The 26,348-nt window shown below is 45.4% G+C and overlaps 1 protein-coding gene across 2 annotated transcripts in view; it reads right to left on the bottom strand.

The window, feature by feature from the left end:
* MPP7 (MAGUK p55 scaffold protein 7) overlaps positions 1-26,348 on the bottom strand; it is a 329,284-nt gene that overhangs the window by 49,452 nt on the left and 253,484 nt on the right. For both annotated transcript variants that reach the window (XM_066585695.1, XM_066585696.1), the window contains one exon: positions 15,470-15,640. In XM_066585695.1, coding sequence (XP_066441792.1) covers positions 15,470-15,640 — 171 coding nt within the window. The remainder of the gene's footprint in view (positions 1-15,469; positions 15,641-26,348) is intronic.

Here is a 26,348-nt window from a genome sequence, read left to right as displayed (position 1 = left end):
CCGGCCAAAGACAACAGAAGTAAGAAGTGCGCCGAGAACAGAGATCTATTTTATTAATACCAAATAATTTGTAACGCGGTTGGTGCCAAGAGGCGGCGAGGCAGAACGCTCGGCTCTGTTTAATACGCTCACGTGTTTGGATAGGTTGTGTTAGCAAACATCTGGCTGCGATTCAGAAGACACTTCTTTTTTAGGAGCTTGTAAAATGTCTCGCAACACTGGAAGGTGTCTTATAGAATGGGGCTAATTAGTATGTGGAGTCCTGACTTTCCTCAGCCCGCTGGTTAAAAAGAATGACTTGTAAATAGGTTTGTGCTTCAGAGGTGGAGAAAGGACTATAAAGTCTAAGCACTTGTGATTGAAGAATGTGGGGGCTTCTAATCTCTCTAGCCTCCAGTCACTGTAAGAATGGCGCAGACCTCCGCGTAAAGAATTACAGGCTTGGAGCTAATCCTGACCCTTAATTCGCACTGAGAGATTGTGTGTCAGTAAAGAACTAAACTCCGGGACGTGTTTTGGCCAAAAGGAACAAATTGCAACCAAATGAGGCTTTTCCAAAGATCTTTTAAGACACATGAGGCCGGGTTTAGCACCTTAGAAGTGAGATAGCCGGCGATCTGGACGCCGAATTCGAACTGTGAAATAAAAAGACTAATTTAAACAAAAGAAATGAAATCGAAGCGCTTGTCTATTCACACTGCTAGGGCCGCCATGTAACACCTACGCAATGGATCTGCTATGCTGCAGTGTAAATGTCAGATGCTTGTGAAATAGTAAATCTCACCCAACGTGGCAAACGCGCTACTTATAAAAGTCTATATATCTTCCCCATTCAATGCCATTAACACTTCAGGGACCAAATGTTCTACAGACAGATGAAAAATCAATAAAGACGACCGAACAGGACCCACAATGCCCCTGGGTGTAGTCTTGCATCCTTTCTAGTGTCTAAGATAAAAAGGAAAGTCAAGTGGAAAAGGGAAAAACATAAGAAGTAGTCTCTAAAGGGCTTGTACCGAGATTCCAAGTTATTTCCCATCTACATGGTGGGGGATTGCTTGCTAGTTGGATGTGGTCTCATCACTGAGACCCCCTTCGATATGGATTCCCATGTTCCACTCTACTGTGACTGATGGAGTCGCTTCACCTTCCGTTGAGATGTCCTTCTGAGTAGAGCGCAGGCCGAACATGTGCAGTCAGCGCTCCATGCATTTCAATGAGACTGACAAATAGCTGAGCAGCACCGACTTGGCTACCTCGGCAGTCCCAGTGGAAGTGAATGGAGCGCTAGTGCGCCGATGTGACCAGCAGTGGCCCGGCATGTATTGTAGCTCATCGAAAAATGTTCTCAATTCTTCTCAGAATTTGCTGGTATAATTCACGGTTCGTTGCTCCATAAATGATGGCAAGCCGCCCTGGCCCAGATACAGCAAAACAGACCCAGACCGTGATACTACGAGCGCCGTGTTTCATAGATGGTAGGAGGTTTTTATGCTGTAGTGCAGTGGTTTTCTTTCTCCAAATATAAGGCTTCTGATTTAAGCCAAAAAGCTGTATTTTCATCCTGTGCATCCAAAAAACATTGTCCCGATAGATTTCTGGCGTGTCCAGGTGATCTTTAGCAAACTGCAGATGCGCAGCAATGTTCTTTTTTGGAGAGCAGCGGCTTTCTCCTTGCAATCCAACCAAGCACACCATTGTTGTTCAGTGTCCTCCTGATGGTGGACTTATTAACATTAGATAATGTAAGAACGTTTGCCTAGAGGTTACTATGGGTTCCTTTGTGGCCTCGTGGACATTATTATATGCCTCGCTCCTGGCGTGATCTTTGTTGGTCAACCACTTCTGGTTTTGAATTTCCTTCATCTGTACACAATCTGTCTGACTGCGGATTAGTGAAGTCCAAACTCTTCAAAGTTGGCTTTGTTACCTTCTCCAGCCTGATGACATCAACAACTCTCCTCTTTTGTTTATGCTGTTCCCCATGTCCACAGACGCTCACACCTGATTGTCATCCCATTGATTGAAAACACCTGACTTTAATTCCACCTTCAAATTACCTGCTGATCCTAAAGACTCACAGACTTTTGCCCTCGCAGACGTGACTGGATCATTTTCCTCAGTAAATAAATGACCCAGTCTAATATTTGTGACTCGTTTGTTTGATCTAATTCTCTCTGTGAACAAACTGATGTAGTTTAATTTCAAATATAAGCAGAAATTTCGAAAATTCAAGAGGGTTCACAAACTTTCAAGCACCACTGTATCAGCTCTATGCATGAGCGTGCCGTCCCAGGGAGGCGGTAATGGGCAAGGGTTCCCGGTGTCAGGCCCCTGTCCAACTATTGATAAGCTATCCTAAGTTTAGGTCATCAATCATTTAGAGCAGAGGAACCCCTTTAGCCCCTTTCTGACTGCAATTCACCTTTTTACGGACCTCACTAATGGGCTATAAACCTGCAAATAATCATTTTAAGGTGGTGGATTGATTTACTACTGACAGCCCGGCTCCTGCTCTAACAGCCAGGTATGGACAAACCCCAGATCCTGGCAGTTTAACCCCTTACATGCCATAATCAATAGCAACTGCAGCATGTAAGCAGATGACGGGGAGGGGGCTCCTTCTGTCACTGATCGGCACACCGCAGTGCGATCACAAGGTACCAATGGGTTCCCACGACAGTCTGCTATATAGCTCAGTCTGTTAGGCCCCGCCTCCGGCAGAGTCTGATAGGCTGCTTTCATAGGCTTAGTGGAATGCACTACATAAGTAAAGTGTACTATTCTAATGATCATCTTCAAGTCTCCTTCAGGGACTAAGAAAATAGTGTAAAAAAAGTTTAATTGAAACAAAAAATCCATTAAAAAATAGGTATTTTTCTCCACAAAAAATCATTTTAAATGGATAAAATACCCACATTTTTTTTAAAAGCAGCACAATTAGGTGTTTCTGTGCTTGTAACAACCTGGACAATGAAAATATGTTATTTATTTTGCTTGGCGAAACCTGTAAAAATAATTAGAAAAACTAATTTTAGAATTGTTATTTTTCTTCTGTCCGCCTCCCAAAAGTGCAATAAAAGCGATCCAGCGGTCCAGAGTACCTCAAACTACAACCAAGAACAACTACAACGGCTCCTGCAAACAACAAGCCCTCCCTCAGCTGAAGGTCTTAGGCCTTATTCACGGGCTACTCAAACGTGATAAACCATCGGCCGAGAACCGCGACTATGTGAAACGTTAGATTCCGATGCATCCATTCACATGGGCGGATATTGCTGTGATAAGTGTGCCGGCGCCCGTCCGCTGCAGGATCATCCGGTGGGCTAGTCTGACCTGCCTGATCATCGGTGCTAGGCTATTGGGGGCCAGGATTTCACTGCCAACCGCGTAGAGCTCATTCATACCGCATGATATGCGGTAAATAAAACCCATTTATTTCAGCGGGCTTCTTCATATGTACATCATTTTCATGCGATTTTCAGTTGCGAGAGAAATACGCATGTCCTATTTTTGGTGCGTTTTACACACCAAAACAGTGAAGTGACTGGGGCTGCGCAAATACACAGTAAATATGCATGAAAAGGCGTATTCACACTCAAAAACAATGATCCTTTCTTGTGATTGTTTTAAACGTGCAGGAAATTGGTCCATAAATATACTGCATATTCACAGATTAAAATACACTTACGCCTGTGTGAACGAGCCCCTTACGGGTGTGAAGAGTATACTGAGACTGGCGCGATCGAGGAAGAACGTCCAACGAAAGGGGATCCTGTGGACGGAAACAACTCATCACTGAAAGGGGTCGGAGGAGGATGTCAGGAATCGTTCTGACCAACAGGCAGCAAAGTCAGCTGAATACAACGCTGGAGCTCCAACTAACGTGTCCGAACGCACAACTCGCCGTTCCTCCGCACGGATGGTATAACAGCAGACAACCAGTTCCAGCGCCATTGTGTCTAAGAGAAACAGAAAGACTCCAGCGGGCAAAAGAGCGCAAAAGTTGTATCACTGAGCAGCGGGAAAACATCCCCCGGTCAGATGCGCTACTAGATAGGGGTCTTGAATAAAGCCTGCAGCCTGACTTGTTCTCAGGTCGCCATCTTTTCTCGATGACTCTGGTGGAGTATTTGTGGAGTCGCTCGTTTCCTACGCTGCCCCAGAATATCGGGAAGTAACATGGCGGAGTGTTCTTTGCCGCATTGTAAAGTGGAAGATGAAAGTGTGATATAAGAATGGCCGAGATATAAGAATTCGCTCTCAGGATTGGTGGAACCAGAGTATATTTCTTCAGCTGTGGCGAATTCTAGAATAAATGTCTGGGAGCTGCGGGAACACTTCGCCCTCGCCGCGGCGTTTTAAGTGGCTGAACCCATTAGAATAAACACTGGGGATAACACAAATCCAGTGTTCACGGCTCCGTTTTCAACAGTATCTCTGCTTTGCACGGGCGAACAGGAATAGTAGGAAAACACATCTGATCTCAGGATAAACATGCGAGCTCAGAAGCCGCGCCGGGCGCAAGTATTTAACACGTATGTCTTAAATCTCATTCTCTTCCTTCACAGCTCCCCTTAACCTCCTTCATGGTCCACCGGGAGAACGTTAACTCAAGAACTTCACAACTGTAACCTCTGTGTTAAATACATAATTCACCGAAGAATGGCAGCCGGCAGCGCACAATGCGAGGCTTATTCTACAGCGATACTGATAAAGACGGCTGTAGCTGCTTAAGAAGAACTGCAAGACGAGACGACAGTTACACTGGCCATAAGCCTGCATAGCCACGAAAACAAGTCCAGCCCATCGGTATCGGGGGATCATACGGAATAGCCCCTTTATTACCTCCCTCAGCCTTCAGATCCCCAGCAATTCATCATGTTGCAGATTCCACTCTGTGATTAAATGGTTCTGCAGGAATACCGGCCCCTGCGGACAGGAAGCTTCTTGTAGCTGCTGCAGATTAGATGGCGGTGCTGACATGTTCTGACCGGCTGACAGGAAGGGGTCAGCGATTCATGCTGCTTGCACCAAATTCTGACCTCCCATCAGCAACAGAAATCTGGACCCATCTGACCAGGAGATGCTTTCCCCCTGCTCAGTGATACAAGTTTTGCGCTCTTTTGCCTGCTGGAGTCTCGTGCTTCTGTTTTTCTTAGACACAATGGCGCTGGAACTGGTCGTCTGCTGTTATACCATCCGTGCGGAGGAACAGTGAGTTGTGTGTTCGGACACGTTAGTTGGAGCTCCAGCGTTGTATTCAGCTGACTGTGCAGCCTGTTGGTCAGAACGATTCTTGACATCCTCCTCCGACCCCTTTCAGTGATGAGTTGTTTCCGTCCGCAGGATATTTTCTTTGATCACGCCATCCTCGATATACCGGCTTGCTGACACAGTGATTATATATACACAGCCATTCTAGCTGCACGTGCTCGCCCAGTGTAGTCAGAACAGGGAGGCCACAAATGCATGATTTTCTGCACAGGTAGAGCAGGCGCTTACTATAAAAGACAAGGGAGCCCATACTGAGCATGCTCGAATGCCAAGAAAACTACCGGAGGATGTTCCAGAAGCAACACGAGATCGACAATCACTTGCTAGGGCTATTTACAGGGGCATGTAAAAGAGAACCTGGAAAATTATTTAACATATACAAACCCCTAAACCATCAATGTGATTTAGGGAATACCACTTTAAAAAGACTGTGGACACCTTCTTTTTTTGGAGGGGGGGGGGGTCAGCAATATTTTTCTTTCCACTTAAATGCCTGTATATTGGGCTAACAATTTATATCAATAGGGTTTGATTCAAAATTTTGCATCATTTGTCTTCTGCAGCTTTTACATATCACTGTACATAGAAACTGCAGACTGACTCTCAATAGGAGATCCGTCATGGTGCTGGGCTGCTGGAGCCCTCATTTCTTCTCTCCGGCACTTTTTATCAGCTCATTTATGATCATAACAAAGATTGAAGAAAGGCAAACTAAACCATCAGTCCATCCTCACTAATGGATCTGAAGGGAGAGTCAGTCTGCAGCTTCTGTATACAGTGATATATAGAAGCTGCAAAAAACAAACTGTGCAACATTTTGTAATTAAACCAAAAAAGTGCAAAAATGATTCTCATCCCAAAATACATGTATTTAAGTGAACAATAATATGCCCTCCAAAAGGTTCAGAGCTTTTAGGCCTGAAATCAGATTGGCATCTCTACTGTAGAAGAGGCGGGTTGCTGTTGGGAAATCCGTCCTTAATGGCCTTAGATTTACAACAAGCCCTTGTAGTTACGAGATGTATTCAAGATCTAAGGTCTTCTTTTCTCAGAAATAGGAGCAGATAGAAACATTGGACACATTGTAGAAGACGAGGCATTCTTCGGGATGAGTGAGACGGATGGCGGCGGCGTGCAGCGCACAGAACCCACGGCAATGTGTCCGACGATCTTGGCACGTGATGACGGCAAGGATGGGGCCTTTATTCTGTCAATTGCCACGATGGGTGAGACGTAGATGCCGTTTTTCAATCCTCAAACCAAGTGGCAGTCGGCACAACGGAAGCACACTGACTCACTGCCATGAAAGAAATTCTGAGTTACCGCCAGTGCTGAGAAAACAATGGTCAAAGGCGTAATCCTAACTTACTGCGTTCCAAAGGGCCTACGCTGAGGACTGCATCCCATGAAGAACAACTTCCTTCCTGCATTGCAAGAAAAGTGGATGGAAAATCCTGCATGTGCCTCTTCCATCAAGCCAACGCTCATTGGTGGCCCTTGTTCACAGGCTCCTTCATGGTCCCACCTGACTTCGCACCCAGTGATTTTTGGCTTCTTCCAATGATGGACGCTCTCCTTGGTCTAACCATTCCTACTCGTGCCGCTCTCGCATCAGCGATTTTCCAGTGGGCGCAACATAACCTTAAAGATGCGTTTGCAGCGGCCATTTAATCGGGACATCGATGTGGTGAAAAAATGTGTATGCCAAGAGGGAGATTATGTTGAGCAGTTAGAACTTGACGGGCCCTCGTACATTTAACCCCAATTAAGTTCTGTTGTCCTCCTGAACGGGTTCTTCCTTTTACCCTACTTTGTAGGTTTCTATCCACGTTGCACGTATATTAATCCTTTGCAATCCAATTTTGGATTCAGGGTTTCCTAGGGGGCTTTTTTTTCTGCCATTATACAATGGCGCCATCTGCTGGCTACAGCCAGTACTGCGGTATGGGACATGCTGTAGAGGCCCCCGACAACAGAGCGGCCAGTAATAAACAGTAAGAATACCCTGCCGGACATCTTCTGACATCGGAGCTGTACAGCCTTCAATCAGGATGTCTTCAGACGTCAGACAGTGGATTGGAAAGGGTTAAAAGGACAAAAGACGACGCGTAACGTGAAGTGCAGGAAAGTAGATTTCATACAAATCCAGGAACAATAATGCTCGCCGGGACCAACGCGGCTTACAGGGGAATTATGTGGCCTGCTGGAAACACAGCGAGTGTCGATCCCTACAGACATCAGCGACACCCGAGATGTTGTTCTTCATGGATGACTGAGCATGAAGGAAGATGTATGAAGTGCTCACAACATCTGTCTGCAGCTGCAGGGTCCATGGAGTCTCCCTGCATGGGAGCGTGAACACGGAGGTCATCACGGAGTACGTGGTACTCGCAGGTGGAGAGAGATTTGAAACGTGCGCCGGGGACATTCTTTGGACTTTAGGATAATTCCTACCAAGAACATGCCTGATATACGAGGAGAACACACAAGAAAAATGTAAAATAATACGTCAGCAGGGGACGAAAAACAACATTTCCACAAGCCTGAGTTAAGTAAAGTAGCGACGTTACCATAGCAACCAGCAGTAGGAAACCAATTACAGTCTGCAAATTTTGGAGTAAAATCATCCCTTTTGGGGGAGTTTTAAAAAATTACCAATATTAGAACAAGGTCACATAAATTTGAACAAACAAACAAAAGTTTAGGCATGTGCCTCGTAGGCCAAAGAATCTAGCTTGTGGTCTCCTTGGTGACACTTTTTGGTCTTGGTTACCATGGAAACACACTTAAGAAGGGGTTGTGCCAAGATACAAACTCCTCCCAGCCTGGGACAAACCGCTGATTACTTGGGGTCCTGAAAGCGGGACTAGGAGCAATCAGCAAATTTTGCCGGTGAGGTCACGGCCAACCACACATTCCCCCTCAGAGGCCATTGCATGGAAATGCTCTTACTAAGCTGTTTCCTGTTCTGGGTCGTAGAGGGGGTCCCGAGCAGCATGATACTCATGTGCCTTAATAGGGAATATGCCATCTTGGTACAACCTCTTCAGTGGGGTTTTCAGGGTATATAAACTTGCCCAAATCCTGTCCAGGTCCAAAGTTACTTGCAACAAAAAACAAAGTCCGCGCTTCGAACAAATAAATCTGAAGTTGCACGTAAACCGCGGCTGCAAGAGATAAATGTGATTGTCCCCAGCAAGAGAAGCCAAGTCATCTTGTAGATAGGAGACTAACAAAAATACATAATGTTAATGCGAGCTTTCCAGCCTACTCTGGGTTCTTCCTCAGGCCGATCCAACCGATGTCCATGGACCGTGTCCGGTATCGCAGTTCTAGACACAGCCATGGGCCAGAGTAGCGCTGATGGGAGAAGAACAGAAGATCCTCTTGTCGAAATTCAGATGACGACGTTTCTTAAAGGGGTTGTCTCATCACACGTCTCTCAGGACTCCTTACAAGCAGCTGATTTTGCCGGAGGAAGTGGAAAGGTAGTATTACACGGCAGCCAATGTGATTAGTCTCCTCTACACTGTATGGGGGTCAGAAGTGGTGGAGTCCCCTCGGTGACCTCCGTAAACCCCGGAACAACCGCCTCAACCCCAAGCAAGTGGAAGACCTCCACACTCGCCCGAACCGGTAGAATTACAGATGGCAGATCTCTGAGACCTCCATTCGCTGACATTTGATTAGTAGATGTAAAATACTAATTTCATGGAAAATTATTCTTGGCCGGGGCTTAACCCTTAATCTGTGCGCTCCGTTCCGGCGTCTTTATCACACGTTGTTACAATTAGGATTTTTTTCTTTAATATTAACTAAAACAAAGCGGCGGGAGGGCGCAGTGGAAACACTATCTCTTGGCAAATGTAAGAACATTTTCTATCACCTATTAAAAACCGCCGGCACGTATGAGATCAATTATAGCGCTGCTGTCAATGACATGTGACAAGGCTTCCCAGGAATGTTCATTTGTTAGGTGACCGACGATCTATTTATGCCGCTCGTAGTTACGCTACGTGTCCCATAACAAGCGTGCTAAGTTTACACGCGTCCTCAGTGGCTCTCATGAGCGCCATGGAGATATTACCCTCATGTTATTACGCTGTGAGGATACGTCTTGTTCTTGCTGGATTAGCACCAGATTTTCTGTTAGGCATAGGAGGCACATAAATGTAGGGCAAGATGCATGCTGGTCGGGGGGGGGGGGGGGGAGTCGCACAATGGGCCCTTTTACACGTGAAGAGGATCGCTCAAAAGATGGCTTTTGAGCGATCATTTTGCATAGACTACTAATCGGTACTAATGCCAATTAGTAGCTTATTAACCCTTTCCAATCCACTGTGTGACGTCTGAAGACATTCTGATTGAAGGCTGTACAGCTCTGATTACGGAAGACGTCCGGCAGGGTATTCTTACTGTAGATTACTAGCTGCTCTGTTGTCGGTGGCCTCTCCAGCATGTCCCATACCACAGTACTGGCTCTTGCTAGCAGATGGCGCCATTGTATAATTCCAGAAAGAGAAAGCCCCCTAGGAAACCCTGAATCCAAAATTGGATTGCAAAGGGTTAATGCGTGTGAGCTGCTGGGAGCTGTATTCAGAGAACAGTGGGTGGTCTGTTCTTTGAATACATTCCCTTTGATCTGCCCTGGGGCTGAAAGCTGAGACAATGTTATCAGCGCTCCCCGCAGAGAACACAGTGTGAAGTTCCTGCTATCAGCTCTTCTGCTGAATGATGGATTTTATACTGGTCATAAAAGCATAGTTCGGCAGAAAAGTGAAAGATGGGCACATTTACATGCAACAATTATCGTTAAAAAGATGGCTTTTGAGCGAATTTTGAGCGATAATCATTATGTAAAAGGCCCTATCATAATATTCCTCAGGAGAGGGATTAAAGGGGTTGTCCAAAAGAAAACTACTTATGGCCAATATTTAGGATAGGCCATCAACAGTAGATTAGCAGCGGTCTGCTACCAGAGACCACCATCAGTCAGCTGTTAACCGGGCCACTCAGCTGATTTCTGCAGGAAGCAGACAGCTCTGTTCTCTCTCTAGTGGCCAGTCTTAATATTACAATCCAAGTTCCCATTCACTTCAATGCCTGCAATACCAAGTCTGGCCACTGTAGTGAGAAGGGCGCTGTCTACTTCCTGCAGAAATCAGCTCAATGCATGAGAACACCAGCCCGGCAAACAGCAGACCATCAGAGATCCCTAGCAGCAGACCTCCCCCCCCCCCCCCGATCTAATATTGATGGCCTATCTTGTACGTAAGCCATCAATAGTTTACAATTGGACTACCCCTTTAAGTGTCTGTCTGGTGTCAATCAGACTGCTAAGGCCCCACCATTCACAAGAACATGAGTCAATATTTTCTCATATGCATGAATAGAGTAGCGGTGGAACATGTGCGCTGCTACTGCATTCATCTCAATGGAACCGCCACAGATAGCCGAGGGCTGTACTTGGCTCGTCTTCAGCAGTCCCACTGAGATGAATGAAGCAGTAGTGTGCATGACCACCTATTGCTTCATTCATATGGGACACCGGTTCTCGTGATGACTAGGGGTCCCAGTGGTTAGAAACTTGGTTTAAAACACAATCCGTGTCATTTTATCATCCATTGACTTCAATGTGAAGCCATGCGCCATACTACGCCAATTTTCCTATGCGATTACTAGCGGGAGAAAAAAATAAATGAAATGACAGTTCTTGACATGTTTTGCATCGAGAGGTCTCAGGTGAATTTGCCCCACTAAGGACTTTGTGGTGTCCTGAAGCCCTTCTATGGAAGCAGAGCGCAGCAGTGGCCAGGCCTGATGCTAGTGAGCACGCGCTCCAGAGACCCAGCCACCCAGCAGATCAACACATCAGAACCTGCAAGCACCGGCTATCTTCGTCTGTAGCAGACTCGGTAGGTTCGTCGAGCAACCAGCAGTAAACAACTGGAAGGAATTAAGGATGCCAGCTCATTGGCATTAGGATTGCCGAGATGGGAAGACCCCTTTAACAGCGTTTAGAGAGATGTAACTGCAACCCACCCCCCTTATAAAATTATACTTTATTCTAAATAAAGGGGGAGAGGGTATGAGGGTGAGAGAGAGAGAGAGAGAACGAGAGAGAGAGAACGAGAGAGAGAGAGAACGAGAGAGAGAGAGAACGAGAGAGAGAGAACGAGAGAGAGAGAACGAGAACGAGAGAGAGAGAGAGAACGAGAACGAGAACGAGAGAGAGAGAGAACGAGAGAGAGAGAGAGAACGAGAGAGAGAGAACGAGAGAGAGAACGAGAGAGAGAGAACGAGAGAGAGAGAACGAGAACAAGAGAGAGAACGAGAGAGAGAACGAGAGAGAGAACGAGAGAGAGAACGAGAGAGAGAGAACGAGAGAGAGAGAACGAGAACAAGAGAGAGAGAGAACGAGAACAAGAGAGAGAGAGAACGAGAACAAGAGAGAGAGAGAGAACGAGAACAAGAGAGAGAGAGAGAACGAGAACAAGAGAGAGAGAGAACGAGAACAAGAGAGAGAACGAGAACAAGAACAAGAGAGAGAACGAGAACAAGAGAGAGAGAGAGAACGAGAACAAGAGAGAGAGAGAGAACGAGAACAAGAGAGAGAGAGAGAACGAGAACAAGAGAGAGAGAGAGAACGAGAACAAGAGAGAGAGAGAGAACGAGAACAAGAGAGAGAGAGAGAACGAGAACAAGAGAGAGAGAGAGAACGAGAACAAGAGAGAGAGAGAGAACGAGAACAAGAGAGAGAGAGAGAACGAGAACAAGAGAGAGAGAGAGAACGAGAACAAGAGAGAGAGAGAGCACGAGAACGAGAGAGAGAGAGAGCACGAGAACAAGAGAGAGAGAGCACGAGAACAAGAGAGAGAGAGAGAACGAGAACAAGAGAGAGAGAGAGAACGAGAACAAGAGAGAGAGAGAACGAGAACAAGAGAGAGAGAGAACGAGAACAAGAGAGAGAGAGAGAACGAGAACAAGAGAGAGAGAGAACGAGAACAAGAGAGAGAGAGAGAACGAGAACAAGAGAGAGAGAGAGAACGAGAACAAGAGAGAGAGAGAGAACGAGAACAAGAGAGAGAGAGAGAACGAGAACAAGAGAGAGAGAGAACGAGAACAAGAGAGAGAGAGAGAACGAGAACAAGAGAGAGAGAGAGAACGAGAACAAGAGAGAGAGAGCACGAGAACAAGAGAGAGAGAGCACGAGAACAAGAGAGAGAGAGAACGAGAACAAGAGAGAGAGAACGAGAACAAGAGAGAGAGAGAACGAGAACAAGAGAGAGAGAACGAGAACAAGAGAGAGAGAGAGAACGAGAACAAGAGAGAGAGAGAGAGAGAACGAGAACAAGAGAGAGAGAGAACGAGAACAAGAGAGAGAGAGAACGAGAACAAGAGAGAGAGAGAACGAGAACAAGAGAGAGAGAGAGAACGAGAACAAGAGAGAGAGAGAGAACGAGAACAAGAGAGAGAGAGAGAACGAGAACAAGAGAGAGAGAGAGAACGAGAACAAGAGAGAGAGAGAGAACGAGAACAAGAGAGAGAGAGAACGAGAACAAGAGAGAGAGAGAGAACGAGAACAAGAGAGAGAGAGAGAGAACGAGAACAAGAGAGAGAGAACGAGAGAGAGAGAGCACGAGAGAGAGAGAGAACAAGAGAGAGAGAGAACGAGAGAGAACGAGAGAGAGAGAACACGAGAGAGAGAGAACAAGAGAGAGAGAGAGAACAAGAGAGAGAGAGAGAACAAGAGAGAGAGAGAGAACAAGAGAGAGAGAGAGAACAAGAGAGAGAGAGAGAGAAAGAGAGAAAGAGAACAAGAGAGAGAGAGAGAACAAGAGAGAGAGAGAGAGAAAGAGAACAAGAGAGAGAGAGAGAGAACACAGGTAAAAAAAATAAAAAAAAAAGCTCAGCAATTAACGGGTCCCGTACAAAAATGCTCGAGGCTTGAAATTAAAACCCTACCCTGAAAATAGGCCTCAGCCGCGTTACATAAGAAAAAAGCAATATATTACCAGCAGAATCGGTCCAGGTCCCTCCCGCTGCTCTCCAGAGCTCCAGCAGGCTTCCTGCAGTCCTCACCCCTTACAGAAGATTGCTTCCTGGAGGTGGAATTTATGAATCCTGTAACCAGGAAACAAAGTCTGTGATTGGTGCTCGAGCGCTGCTCAGCCAATCAATGCAGCGCTGGATGAACCAATAACAGCCATCACATTGATTGGTTCATCCAGCGCTGCATTGATTGACTGAGTAGCGCTCTAGAACGAATCAGAGCCATCGCTTCCTGGTGGTGGGATTTATAAATCCCATAACCAGGACGCGATCTTCTGTGACCGCCCGAGATCTGCAGGAAGCCTAAAAATCAGATCTAGCGCAACAGCAAGGAGCACAGCAATCGGCTTTAACTCATAATTAGATAAATATTGTAAGAAAACCTCATAATGTCTTAGAAATGAGCAGTGGACGGGTGCGTGCACTGATATCACCGGGGTCACAGCAGGTGCAGCGGCCGTGTGCTGCCTGGTGAGTCTACACTGATCTCTAAAGTGCCTTGCCTTACTGTTGGGCGATCGCCCTGAAAAGTGCGCCCCCATTCCATTGTGGCTCACACTTATCGCCAGCCTATATAGCCTTATATACATATCACACAGCACATACAGTTCTGTAGCACACACTTCAGATTTTAGATGTTATGTTTGTTTAGTTGAGTTTTTGTTTTAATATTTAGAAGAAAGTATAATTTAATGGGAGATTTCTGGCAGTGATAAGATGGCGCTTGTTGGCCATATGTGATATCATCATCACGGTGATAGTGCATTTAGAGATATGCTTTACAGCAGCCTCATGGGCCACAGACAATGGGTAGGAGGGAAACCACTGACCTGTACGGGAGAGTGTTGTGTTCTAATACCTGTGCAAGAGGTGAGCTGTGACATCTCCTATTGTGAATGGTTGTCCTGTGTTATCTATATATAGGTGTCACCTCTCAGTGTAATCCTGTCTGTGCAGGGAGGGGGAGGAGGTGAGCTGTGACTATTGTGAATGGTGGCTCCTGTTTTATCTATATATAGGTGTCTCCTCTCAGCTTAATCCTGCCTATGATGATAATGAGATAAGGGGTGAGAAGTTTTCTCTAAAGAACAGGAAGTGTCACACTATTATTAGGCCTAGTGGTCAGTGTGAGAACTGCAGGGTTTTAGGATTTTTTCAAAATATAGGTTCTGGAATCGGAAACCCTAAAATTCATTAAAAAAAAATGTTTGACATTAAGAACTTCATTCACACGATAAGTCAGTTTAAGGTCATTGAGATCCGCATGCTTCCTATCAATCCACTTTCAAATAATACGTTGTTTTAGTTTCCAGGACTATTACTGCCTAAACATAAAAGACAAATACAAGCAGCAGCACCACAACGTGTTCCGTAGCGCTACAGACAACCGTATGGAAACGGCACCTCTGAGAAATCCCCATTTTTAATTGATTAGGATTACAATACAATTACAACATTGGAAAAACTGAACACGAGTCGTGACCCGACGGATAAGAGGAAACATGTAAGATTTGGCTGCGGCCGCGGTTAAGTCATCCGCGCGTTTACCGTCCCGCACACATATTACAACAGATAATTTTTTATCGTTTCTCTCCCGCCGATCCCGAGTGTATTTTTTATTAATGAGCGAATAAAGAACCAAGTCTTCCCTTTCCCGAATATTTCCACCCATCTGAATGTCATTGAGGAGATTTACTACAGCGAGAAGCCCCCTCTCTATCCAGCTTTAGACTTGGAACCCGCGGCAGTCAGAGATAACCGGGTCCGTGGCGAAGCGTTCCTGCTTCTTCTATTACAAGATTAGATTTCAACACCTAATCATATTTTAAGCCGTAAAAACAGGGACGGCGTAGAATTACCGCTTATCAGTGTAACTTTTTGTTATTTGTGGTTTACGCGGTCCGATCCAAGTTACAATGTGACATTCTGTTGGCTGTATAAACACCCCGAGACTTCAGAGCTCCAACACTTCAATCCTCGACTGAGAAATTGGAAAACGCTGGAAAATTATTAGCAGATGCAGCAACTGAATATTTGACATCATTGCAAAAATTCTGAGCGAGCGGCTTCAGGAGGAGGGGGGGGGGGGGGGGTAGTAGAGTTGTAACAAAGCGTGTCTTATACGGCGGTTCATACTCACCAACCAGGACGATCAGCCTGTATTTTTCATTAGGCTGCCGCTGAAACAACGACACTTCTTCAAAGGTCGGAACGTCCGCCGTATCGTATTGGTCGCTCTTTTTACATTCGTACATGAATTTATTTGTTTTTTTATCCTTCCTGCTCAGTCGAAAACTTCTTCTAAACCCGGCTGAAACAAAAAACACATTTTTCAGATCAGAGTTGGATGTCTGCAGCCTGCGCAGGCAGCGCCATTTCATACGGTATAACATTCATAAATATTTTAACAAATGTAACGGCAGAGAAATCAGAACAACCCCCCCCCCCACCACCACCACCCCCCCACCCCCCACCCCGAAATAAAACACAGCCCGCGCCTGCTTTTACTTATGTACAACTTAGAAAGCGCCCGCTGAGCGATTACTTATTCATGTGCGGATCGCTAAAAAGCCGTCTATAAATCCCAGACAGCAGTTCAAAAACAGGACTTATGTGCAGCGGCGCGGCGGACGGCAGGACGGGTGCTTAAGGTTTACAGTAGGAACATAAAACAAATATGGACTCCTTTAAAAATATTGTATTCAAAGTCTGAAAATCCACTTCTGGCGATAATAAGAAACGGTACATTTTAGTAGAAATGTTACAGCTTTCACAGTTCAATGATGATCCGGTTACATCTGCGGGACGCGGAAGACGCGCCGTACAGGACAACATAGAGGACAGACAGTGGAGATCACCAACAATGTGATTGGACGGATACATACGAGGCGCATTTTTAAAGTAAGGTCCGTTTTGAAATTGCCACCATAGAAATTGGGATGCTCGATAGGGAATGCGCAGTAGGATTACATGACTCAGTAGCTGTCGGCCATATTGTCGCAGTCAGGTTCGTGTTTCATGCCACGTGTAAGTTTAGTGCGACAGAAGGGTCTTGTCTGTTGACCACTCATGTCGGTGCGTATTGTACTCTGAGAACACTAAAGGTGCGTTTACACACAAAGATGGCTTTTGAGTGATCATTTTTGCATAAACTACTACTTGGTACTAATGCCTATTAGTACCAATTAGTAGTGTGTGAGCCGTCAGGAGCTGTATTCAGAGAACAGCGAGTGGTCTGTTCTCTGAATACATTCCCTTTGTTCTGCAACGGGGCTGACAGCTGAGACGACATAATCAGCGCTCCCCGGGCAGAACACAGCGTGCGGTCCTGCTTATCAGCTGTTCTGCTGAACGAGGGATTTCATGCCGAACTGAGATCCATCATTCGGCAGAAAAGTGAAAGAGGGACACAGGCTTTTGAGCGAATTTTGAGCAATAATCGTTGTGTCTAAATAGGCCTTTAGACTTGCTAACCAAAACAAAAGCCGAAGGTCGCTGACTGCTGGGATCACACTTTTTCACTATACTGCTCAACCGCACGCTGCAGCTTTAACTGTTGAAATGTTGTGACAATTCGACTGGGAAGTTTCGAAACCCCTCCCCACCACCCCTACATCCCGATCCAGAACCTCCCATCTCTTCATGCATTTAATGGCTTGTATCGCAGCGGTTAGAACGGTCATCTAAAGATCACAAAGTGTTCCCTAAATAACAAATGTCCTGTGAAGGTAAATCTGCTTCACGATTACAAATAAATCACATGACCGCGTCCTCATACATTGTTACATGCGCTGATAAGGAAAGAAGTAAAAAAGTTTAGTCCGGTGTCGCCAGTAGAAAAAATGGGATTGTTCCCAGTAAGAGAAACCAAGTAATCCTGTAGATATGAGACCTTTTACTGGCTAACAAAAATGCATGATGTTAATGCGAGCTTTCAACCTCTCAGGGGTCTTCTGAGGCATGATGCAACAGATCGGAAGAGGCATACATATATACACACATACATATGACAAGGCACAGACATGGCGGGATTAATTTGCACTTAAAACTAAACCAGACCAGGATTAGCAGAAGAGTAAACACTTAATTAGTCCACTGATCACGATGTGAAGGTTTTATGGTCTGTAAACTGGTGTTGGGGGGTCACCAGGCTCGGAGCGGTTATTTTGTCTATTGTATGTGCTTTTGACAAATTTGAACCTGGCTGGAGAACTCCTGCATGAACAAAGGGAGATTGTTTACTCTGTTTAATGTCAAAAAACTCCACACTAAAACTAGTAGAAAAAAACTAAAGAATCAGCGGCAGCATCAGGAGTGTCCGGTGAAATCCACCAAGGGGATATATCCTCATGTAAAGTCACTGGCACTGAAAGGGTGCTCCGCCAGCAAGAGGGCGGGTTGGTTAATAAAACTGCTTTCAAGAGACGCTTATTGGATTATATGGTTAAAAAACAGATTCCCACGCGGCCATAACCTGCGATCTGATCTTAGGTTTATATGATGAGGATTGTGGATCGTTTTGATCTGATTTTTTATTTGTTTTTAGGACTGGTCATTATTCATTGGTGGGAGTGGTCAGTATTAGTGGGAGTGGTCAACACTAGTGGGTGTGGCCGATATTAGTGGGCGTGGTCATGCTTTGTTATCTCCTATCCCGTTACTTGTAAATTACTTGTGTCTTGTACAGGCAATATACTATGATTAAGGCTTCATATTTCTTTATCGCAGCATTGGTCCCTGTTCACACATGTGTGTTTTTGCCTTTCTACGGATATGTTCTGCTACACTGTTTATGAGAAGTGCTGCAGCGATACAACATACACCGACGGATTACTGAAGTCAGGATTTGTACCGTTTCTCCCCATTTGCCTCCTAGAAATGCAAAGTAACCCGACCCCTGACTATTACTGGACCGATACCCCAATGTAGCTGTGGATGTCAGAGGTGTTCCCCACCCCCACCCCGGGGTATGTATATATCAAGGCTTCCATGTAATGTACGATTTAGAATTAAATAATCTAGACTATAATTCAGTTACATGGATATTTCCACTGATCGTGAGAATGAAGGGGCCAATGCTCTGCATGCCTCACTGTATAGCAGCCCCGGCCCCCCGCTATGCAGCAAACTACTCTACACAGGGGCTTTATTCACATGACCCGGGACCACTGCTGCTCCCTGCACAGCTAGGGGGCCGCGAGCATCCTTGTGCAGGGGATACGAGGTCACATACCAGGATCTATCCTCTCTGTCTCTTCCTCTAATCTCTCTCACACACTTTACATATCCATAAGTGTACGAAAAGGGGGAAATTGGAGCAAAAGTTACAGCAGCTCCATCCCTCTGATTTTGGTATACCGAAAGAGGACCAAGTAACATCATGTAGCACCTGTAATCACAAGTGTAATAGTCCACAGAACCGGATGGACTAAACTCCAGCTTCTTTGGTGTAGCTACACTCTCCTACCAAAAGTAAGTGCACCCCTGAGCCAGAAGGACAAGTAGTAGTTATCTCCATATGTTAATACTTAGTGGGGCTCCTTTGGCCCTAATGATATCAGACACTCTCCTTGATATATTTTCTACTAAAGTCTGATACATTTCAGCTGGTATTTCCCTCTATTCATCCTGCAAACGTCTGACAGGTTCTTTCAACCAAGATGGACGCTGTTTATATGCCCTGACCCAACATTCCAGGTCATCCCAGAGATGTTCAGTAGGTTCAGGTCAAGACTCTGCGCAGCCGATCCAATCGTGGAACATCCATATCCTCAAACAAGCGTAACACAGTGTTGGATGTGTGACAAGCCGCTTTGCCTTGTTGGAAGTATGGCCGACCATTCCCAGAATATTACCACATTGTCAGCAGAACATTATTGTCTACAATGTCAGGGTCACCTCAGTGTTGAGGGTTCTTGTCACTACAACTAGTGGACTAAGACCATGCCACATAAAACATCCTCAGACCATAGCGGAACGTCCAACGTACTTAACTGTTGGCACAACACACTCAGGCAAAGGTGTCCGCCGGGCTCCTTCACACCCAGGTATATCCATTTAATGTGAAGCTGGGATAGTGCGGTTCGCCCCTCCACAGAACATTTTTTCATTGCTTAACTGTCCAATTGTAACCCTCTTTGCACCATTATAGATGGGCCAAAGCATCTTCTTTGAGAAAACTTGCCAGATGTTTGCAGGATGAATGGAGGGAACCATACCAGCTCAAGAGTATCAGACATTAGTAGAAAGTATACCATGTAGAGTATCCAATGCCATTAGGGCCAAAGGAGCCCCACTAAGTAATAACATATGGAAATAAATACTAAATTTTGAGTCTTGCTTAGGGGTCTGATTACTTTTGGTTAAAGAGTGCAATAATTACAAGAACAGGGGGAAAAGCAAAAGTAAAAAGTAGACATTTTCTAAAATTCCAGCAGCCACCTGCTACGACCGTTCGACTTTCTTTGAACCCTGTTCTGTATATTTCTCCTGTTGTTTCCATCAGCAGATCTGTAATGTTCCAACGAGCGTAATCTGAAGACGCGGAGCGGAGCGGCATGCCAGTGATGTCGTGTCAGCCCAACACATAATTGCAGATTCCAGTAAGATGGACGGGTGCCACGCTAGAGGTTGCGGTACTTCTATATATGCATGGCACCAAAAAGCACAAACAACACAAGAGTTTATCATCTGGATGCAGCCAGCCACATCTGGACCATGGAGGAAATGGTTAGCATTTTGTGACTGATTGACAGCTCCAATATTAGACAGCTGCGCCGTGAACCAGAACGCGTTCCCTCTGTGGTTTGTCAACAGTAAATGCCACAATCCGGGATTTCACTTCACCGATCTAACTTTCATGTTGTCATACAAAGCATCTTGGATCTTCGGTGCGCCCGTGAGGCTGTATGAAGTGTTTGGACTGTTGGAGATGAACAGTATTTGATGGTCTACCCAAAGCGTATCCCATTACCGAAAAATACTAGAGAAGCCATAAAAGCACAATACATAAGAGCCACTTCTGAGCCGCACGGAGGAAATCGATGCAGGCGGATCATTTACTTCCATGCACGCAGCTGCCGAAAGAATGTGATGTACATTGCAGAAATGTCCTGTTGTTTATACCACATCATCCCCCGCCGTAAACTTCAAGAGCAACCGGACTCCTTAATGGGGGCGGATGACCCACTCCAATATAAACGGCAGGATATCCTGACTCTCTTTATATAGAAGAATGTCTGCTCCCTGTTCTTTACGGCCAAACGACTTGACCAATCTGCACCAAATTTGCCAAATAGGTAAAGCAGGCGCTCCTGAGGGTTTTGGACCGGGTTCACTTCACTATGACCTCCAGTTCTCAACATATTCACAAAAAAAAAGCAAAAACTCAGAATACGGCCAAATGAGTGGACCGATCTGCACCAAATATGCCAAATCGGTGAACCAGGCGCGAGTCCGTTTGTGTGTGAACCGCTGGCGTCACGCACAAACAGCCCCGCGAAGCCAGGTCATTATTATAAAGTGCAATTCAATCTCCAGGGGATGCAGTACCGCAATCCATCCTGCAGGTGGCACAAGTGCCTTTGCTCCCTGCGTGGAACTTCAGACTAAACATCTTGTCGGAGAACATAAAGAGAATTTCAGTCAATGGATCAATGGAGAACAGCGGGATTACTTTGCTCACTGTGTAATGAATACAAATGACTGGGGTCTCCATTTCACGCTGGCTAAGATTGGCGCATGTATGGAAATGTTGGCAGCGACAGACGGCCTTCATTTACAAGAAGTGATCTTATCGAATGTTGCTGACATTCTTCCAGAACCACTTTGCTTTGCTGACAAAATATGTACAAACATAATTACTCATTTATGGAGTCAACGAGGCTCTCCTGCGGCAGCGGGGAACCTCTTAACAACCGGGCTGTAGATCCCCAATGCCAAGCACTAAGAGGGAACCAGTCATGTGCCACCAGGGGGGACAGACCTGTCCAGTCAATGCCAGTGTGCCAGTCATTAGGAGGACATTTCGGTTTTCTTGTACAGCAGCGGATAACCTTTGCAATGCCACAGGACAACATCTGACAGGGTATCTGGTATAGGGCAGAAGGTGCCGCTGTCAGGGGGTGCAGGTGCACCATTTGCTCAATGGTTAACCCCTTGGTGACACCTGCCATACATGTATGGACTGGATGAAGAACACAGTGGGCTTCGGCTGTCTTTGATAGCTGATAACTGGTTGCAGCAGCCATGTTTGGAGAGAACTCTGTCTGTTAACTATTTATATGCCACTAACAACACGTAAATGTCCCAACAGACAGTTAAAGGGGTTGTGCCAAGACTGCAAGTTTTCCCCTTATTATAGGATAGGGGATAACTTGCTGCTTGGTGAGGACTCACTGCTGAGACCACCGCTGATCTCAAGAACAGGGGTCCCGTGTCTCCCATCCTCCTCACTGCGGGCTTACTGCACCCGCACAATGAAGAGTAGACGGAACAGAGTGCTGCTCATGCAAGCGCCATTCACTGTCAATGGGACTGCGGAGATACAGGAGTGGCACCTACTTGGGTATCCCCCGTTAGCCCAACAGAAATGAATGGAGCGCTGATCATGCATGTTCAGCCAGCGCACTATTCATACTGATGTCACTGCGGGGGAAGAAGCGACCCCTTCTGTGACAGGCAGAACTGGACACGGAATCGCGTTCTTGAGATTGGTGGGAGTGTCAGGAGTGAGCTCCCCATCGAACAGCAAGTTATCCACTGTGGGTATCCTATGAATAGGGGACAACATGTAATTGTGGGGTAATCCCTTTAAATGTTCCAGCAGACAGTTAAATGTCCCGATAGATATTTACATGTTCTGAACGTTCCCCCACCCCCATGATGAGATCGCGGGGATCCGTTTGGGTGTTATGGCAGCCCAGAGCTTTGTTAAGACCTCCATCTGGCTGCCATCACATCTTCATAGAATAGCTGCAGAAATGCAATATACTGCAGTACTGAAGTATTGCAGTATATTGTGTAAGGGATCAAACAAGTTTAAGTCCCATACGGGGACTAAAAAAAAGTAAACATAAATGAAATAAAGTTTTTAGAATAAAATTACAAAAAATAATTATTACAACCTTAAAATAAAACCCTTTTCCCATATATAAAATAAAAAGGAATTAAACATATTGGGTATTACCGCATCCATACCGGTCCAATCTATGAAAATAGCACATTATTTATTCCCTTATGGTGAATGCGATTACAAAGTATGCAACATCGTTTACAGTTATATGTACAAAACGCACACAATGCCAGAATGAATGTTTTTTTGGTAGGGTTGCTGTTTGTAGGGGTTGTTGACATTTATTTATGGAGCCCCTCCCCCCATCTCATTAGAACTTTATGAGCATATGGTCTTGACTAGCTTGAAAAAGGTCATACGAGTCTGAAACGTTGCTACAACGGAAAAATCCCCCCCCCCCCCCGGACTATTATTGAGCCACTCAGCAGAGATGGACGATTTATGTGAAATAAAGAAGCTGGTTTTAGGTGCAGGTAAAATAAGTCTGTGGAGCAACTTAGTGCTTGTATACAAATCCTTGTCTGATCACCCGCCTTCAGGAAAAGATGTATGAAAACTGATCAAAATGGGTTATAAGGACCCGAGAAGTCTTTGTCATCGTCCCGCATTGTGACATATTAATGTCTGATCTTTATTAAAGTTCTCCAAAATACACCTGCTGCCCCCCCGCTGCACTCGCTGTGAAGTTCCCCAAGCTGATGTCTGTTTACATGTAATGTCATCACTCCTTCCAGCAAACGCCGCGCCACCAACACTCTCCAGTAACTCACCTGATTGAGTTCTGCAGTCAAGAAGCCCTAGACCTTCGGGATTTTGGGTTATTTTACATGCAGAGGTTTAAAGAGACGCGTATGAGGTATAAAAACGTATGAAGGATTACATGGATCAACGGGGGTCATATACTTTTGTGCACTTCTGCCCTGTGGCACAAGAGAGCAACCTGCTTGTGATTGCAGCGGGCCGGACATGCGTCATGGGGCACAGAGGAGGAAGTGGCTGAAATCAATGGGAGCTAAAGCCGCGATTACACTTCCGCTTCGGACATGGGATTCATATATAAATGTCATCTCTCAGTGTAAGGGCGCCTTCAGACGACCGTATATCGGCCAGGTGCTACTATACAGCATCCCTCTCTGCAGGGGGGGTGGGGCTGAGCTTCTGCCCCCCCCCCCCCTTGCCACTATTTGCAATGGGAGGGGCGGAGCTAAATTTCGGTACTGAGTTGGAGGAATAAACATATTGTACGTTTCCTAATTGAGTTCCAGAGTGCTGATCCATCCTATCCGCTACATGGTAACTACAGAACAGGAAGTGTCAGACTATTATTAGGTCTAGTGGTCGGTGTCAGAACTGCAGGATTTTAGGAATTTTTATTTTAAATATCAATTGTGGCATCCAAAATACAAAATTAAATAAAAGCGCCAGAAATCATTACAAATTCTTGATTCATACAATAAGGCCATTTTTGATGACACTTTCTCTTTAAGGGTCACGGATCCACTTTCCTCACTATTATACGCCATTTGCCTTCTTCCTCAGTGAATCCCGTTTAAGACAACAAGGAACAATAAGGATCCTTAGAAAGCGCTCGGGAGCCTTCAGTCTTTACGTATCTTTAGTCTGCGTCCTCGGCTCTCCCCGCACGGAGGTGCATTATGGAGACTCGCATGGCTGAATCCACTAAGGATTACCAGACATTAGAAAAATTCAATTGAGAAAATGCCGTGGCTGAACTTAGTCAGAAGTAGTTTCACATGTGCCGGCCATCCCGGAGCAGCGGAGCACCCGTGTGCCGTCCATGTCTGTGAGTCTGGAGGAGTCTATGGGGAGACTTATCCTGCCTTAGTAAAACCCCAGGATGTGTCTTCTGCGCATAAGAAAACATCGAGGAGAACAGTAAACAGATGATTCTCATCTGTGTGCGCCACATGTTCACAAAAGCCTCTTGTTGGGGAACTATGCAAACGACTTGGCTAACAGGAGCATGCGGCCGCTACAAAACCTGCATTATCGGCCGTGGGATCGGGCGTCATAATTAAGGGAAGCTGGCAAAATAACTCATTTTTTTTAAGAAGATCACTTAAAGGTGTGCGGCTAAATCCAAGAAGCTGGGGAAGACGAGATGAAAAGAAGAGGGGGGGGGGGGGGGGGTGTTATCCATACTTCATCTTAGTAAACTGCACTAACGGTAGGAAGTCGCTTGCGATAGGTTTTTGGCTAAAATATCAAATACAAAAAAGCCCAAATGGCCGAGTTTACGGGTCACATTTTAAATACTGTTTTTGCAACTAAAAGTTGGGAAGCGATTCTGCAGCATGCAGAAAAGAGAGCTTTATCCTCTGGACAACCTTAAAGGGGTTGTCCAGTCAAGACATGGCTGCTTTGTTCCATACACAGCACCACCCTTGTCTATTCACTTCAATATATCTGAGCTGCAATGCCACACGCAATCCTATGGACAAAGGTGGCGCTGTGTTTGGAAAAAGCAGCCATGTCTTTCTAACCCTGGACAACCCCTTTTAAGGCGTTGTCCAGGTGTAAACGGTTGATGGGTTAGCCTTAGGATTGACCAGCAATAGTTGATCGGCGAAGGTCTGACACCAGGCTTGGTATTAAGGGCATTGAAGTGAATGGGAACTTGGCCTGCAATACCAAGCGTGGCCACTGCAGTGAGTACAGAGCTGCCTACCTCCTGCTAAAGTCAGCTCAGTACATGAACACTTAGGCCCAATTTACAGCGGATTGGTGGGGATCCCAGGCGATGGATCGTTGCCAATTTATTATTGGCCTATGCTAAGGATAGGGCATAAAAAGTTTAAAACTGGACAACGCCTTTAAAAGGAAGGTCCGCTTCACAACAGATTTAGTTTTGATTGTACTAATGTATCTAAAGTAAAAAATGAAGTTTGCAAATAGTTAAAATTGAAATTTTCCAAGCATTTTTGTGTCTACTGCTCTTCGGAAGATCCTAATACTAGCTCTCCCTGACACTTTCCCTTAACACCAGACTAACTGTCCCAAAAATCCCTAAGTTGTCCCTATGGATGACTATCTAAAACAGTGTCCCTAAGAACAGAAGGGCAGTAGGACCCAGACAAAAAACTGAAAATGCAAATGCAGAAATGACTCAAGGCAAACAGAAACAACCAAGACAAGATTAGACAAATTACAAACTAAGATTCACAGACTGGTCTAAAAAACCCAGGAGCAAGGCGCATTGACAGAATTTGGAACTGAAAAAAAAAATACTGGATAGAACATGTTGCCACAGCTATCAGCTACACGGTTCTGCTGAAATCAAAAGTATTTCTAGAAAGGCAAACGAATCAGACACTCCCCTCTGTAACAAGGCTGCATCGTAGGTTCCGCTGATTCCCACTAAAGAGTCATATCAACTGCCACAACAACAACAACATAGAAGCAGGAGATAACGATGCAGCTACTGATCATGCGCTACTCTTTCATCCATGGGTCTCTTTCAGTCTATAGGCCAACAAAAGTAAGGAGTGACTGCAGGATCAGACTACACGGGGTTTGTTTGTAGTCTGTTACCATGGGGAAATACCATTACAGAGGCTACAGACAAAACAATGAGATTTATAATTAAGATTATCTAACAGTAATATTTAGACCTCGAAGAACCGAGGTTCCACAATTACACATTCTGAGTAAACAGTAGCTCCTAAAGGGGTCCTTAGAAGGGTAGTCTAATTAAGGACAACCTCTTTCAAAATGCCGCCACAGTCAGCCAGGTATCTGTAGGATTACATAGCAGCTTGAGTAAGACAGAACAGAAGCTCTTCTCATTGAGAAGCGCTCTGCTCTGGCTCATAAAAGGGACCCCCGGAGTGGGTGTGTGCATGAGACGACCCTTTTATGGTGGCTTCTCACGCATACAGTTTTCTAACAAAATGCCATGTTTTTGGAAAAAAAACACAACCAAATG

Source organism: Eleutherodactylus coqui, chromosome 12 (assembly GCF_035609145.1).
Source record: "Eleutherodactylus coqui strain aEleCoq1 chromosome 12, aEleCoq1.hap1, whole genome shotgun sequence".
Lineage (NCBI taxonomy): Eukaryota > Metazoa > Chordata > Amphibia > Anura > Eleutherodactylidae > Eleutherodactylus > Eleutherodactylus coqui.
This window is presented reverse-complemented; position numbering and strand designations above follow the sequence as displayed.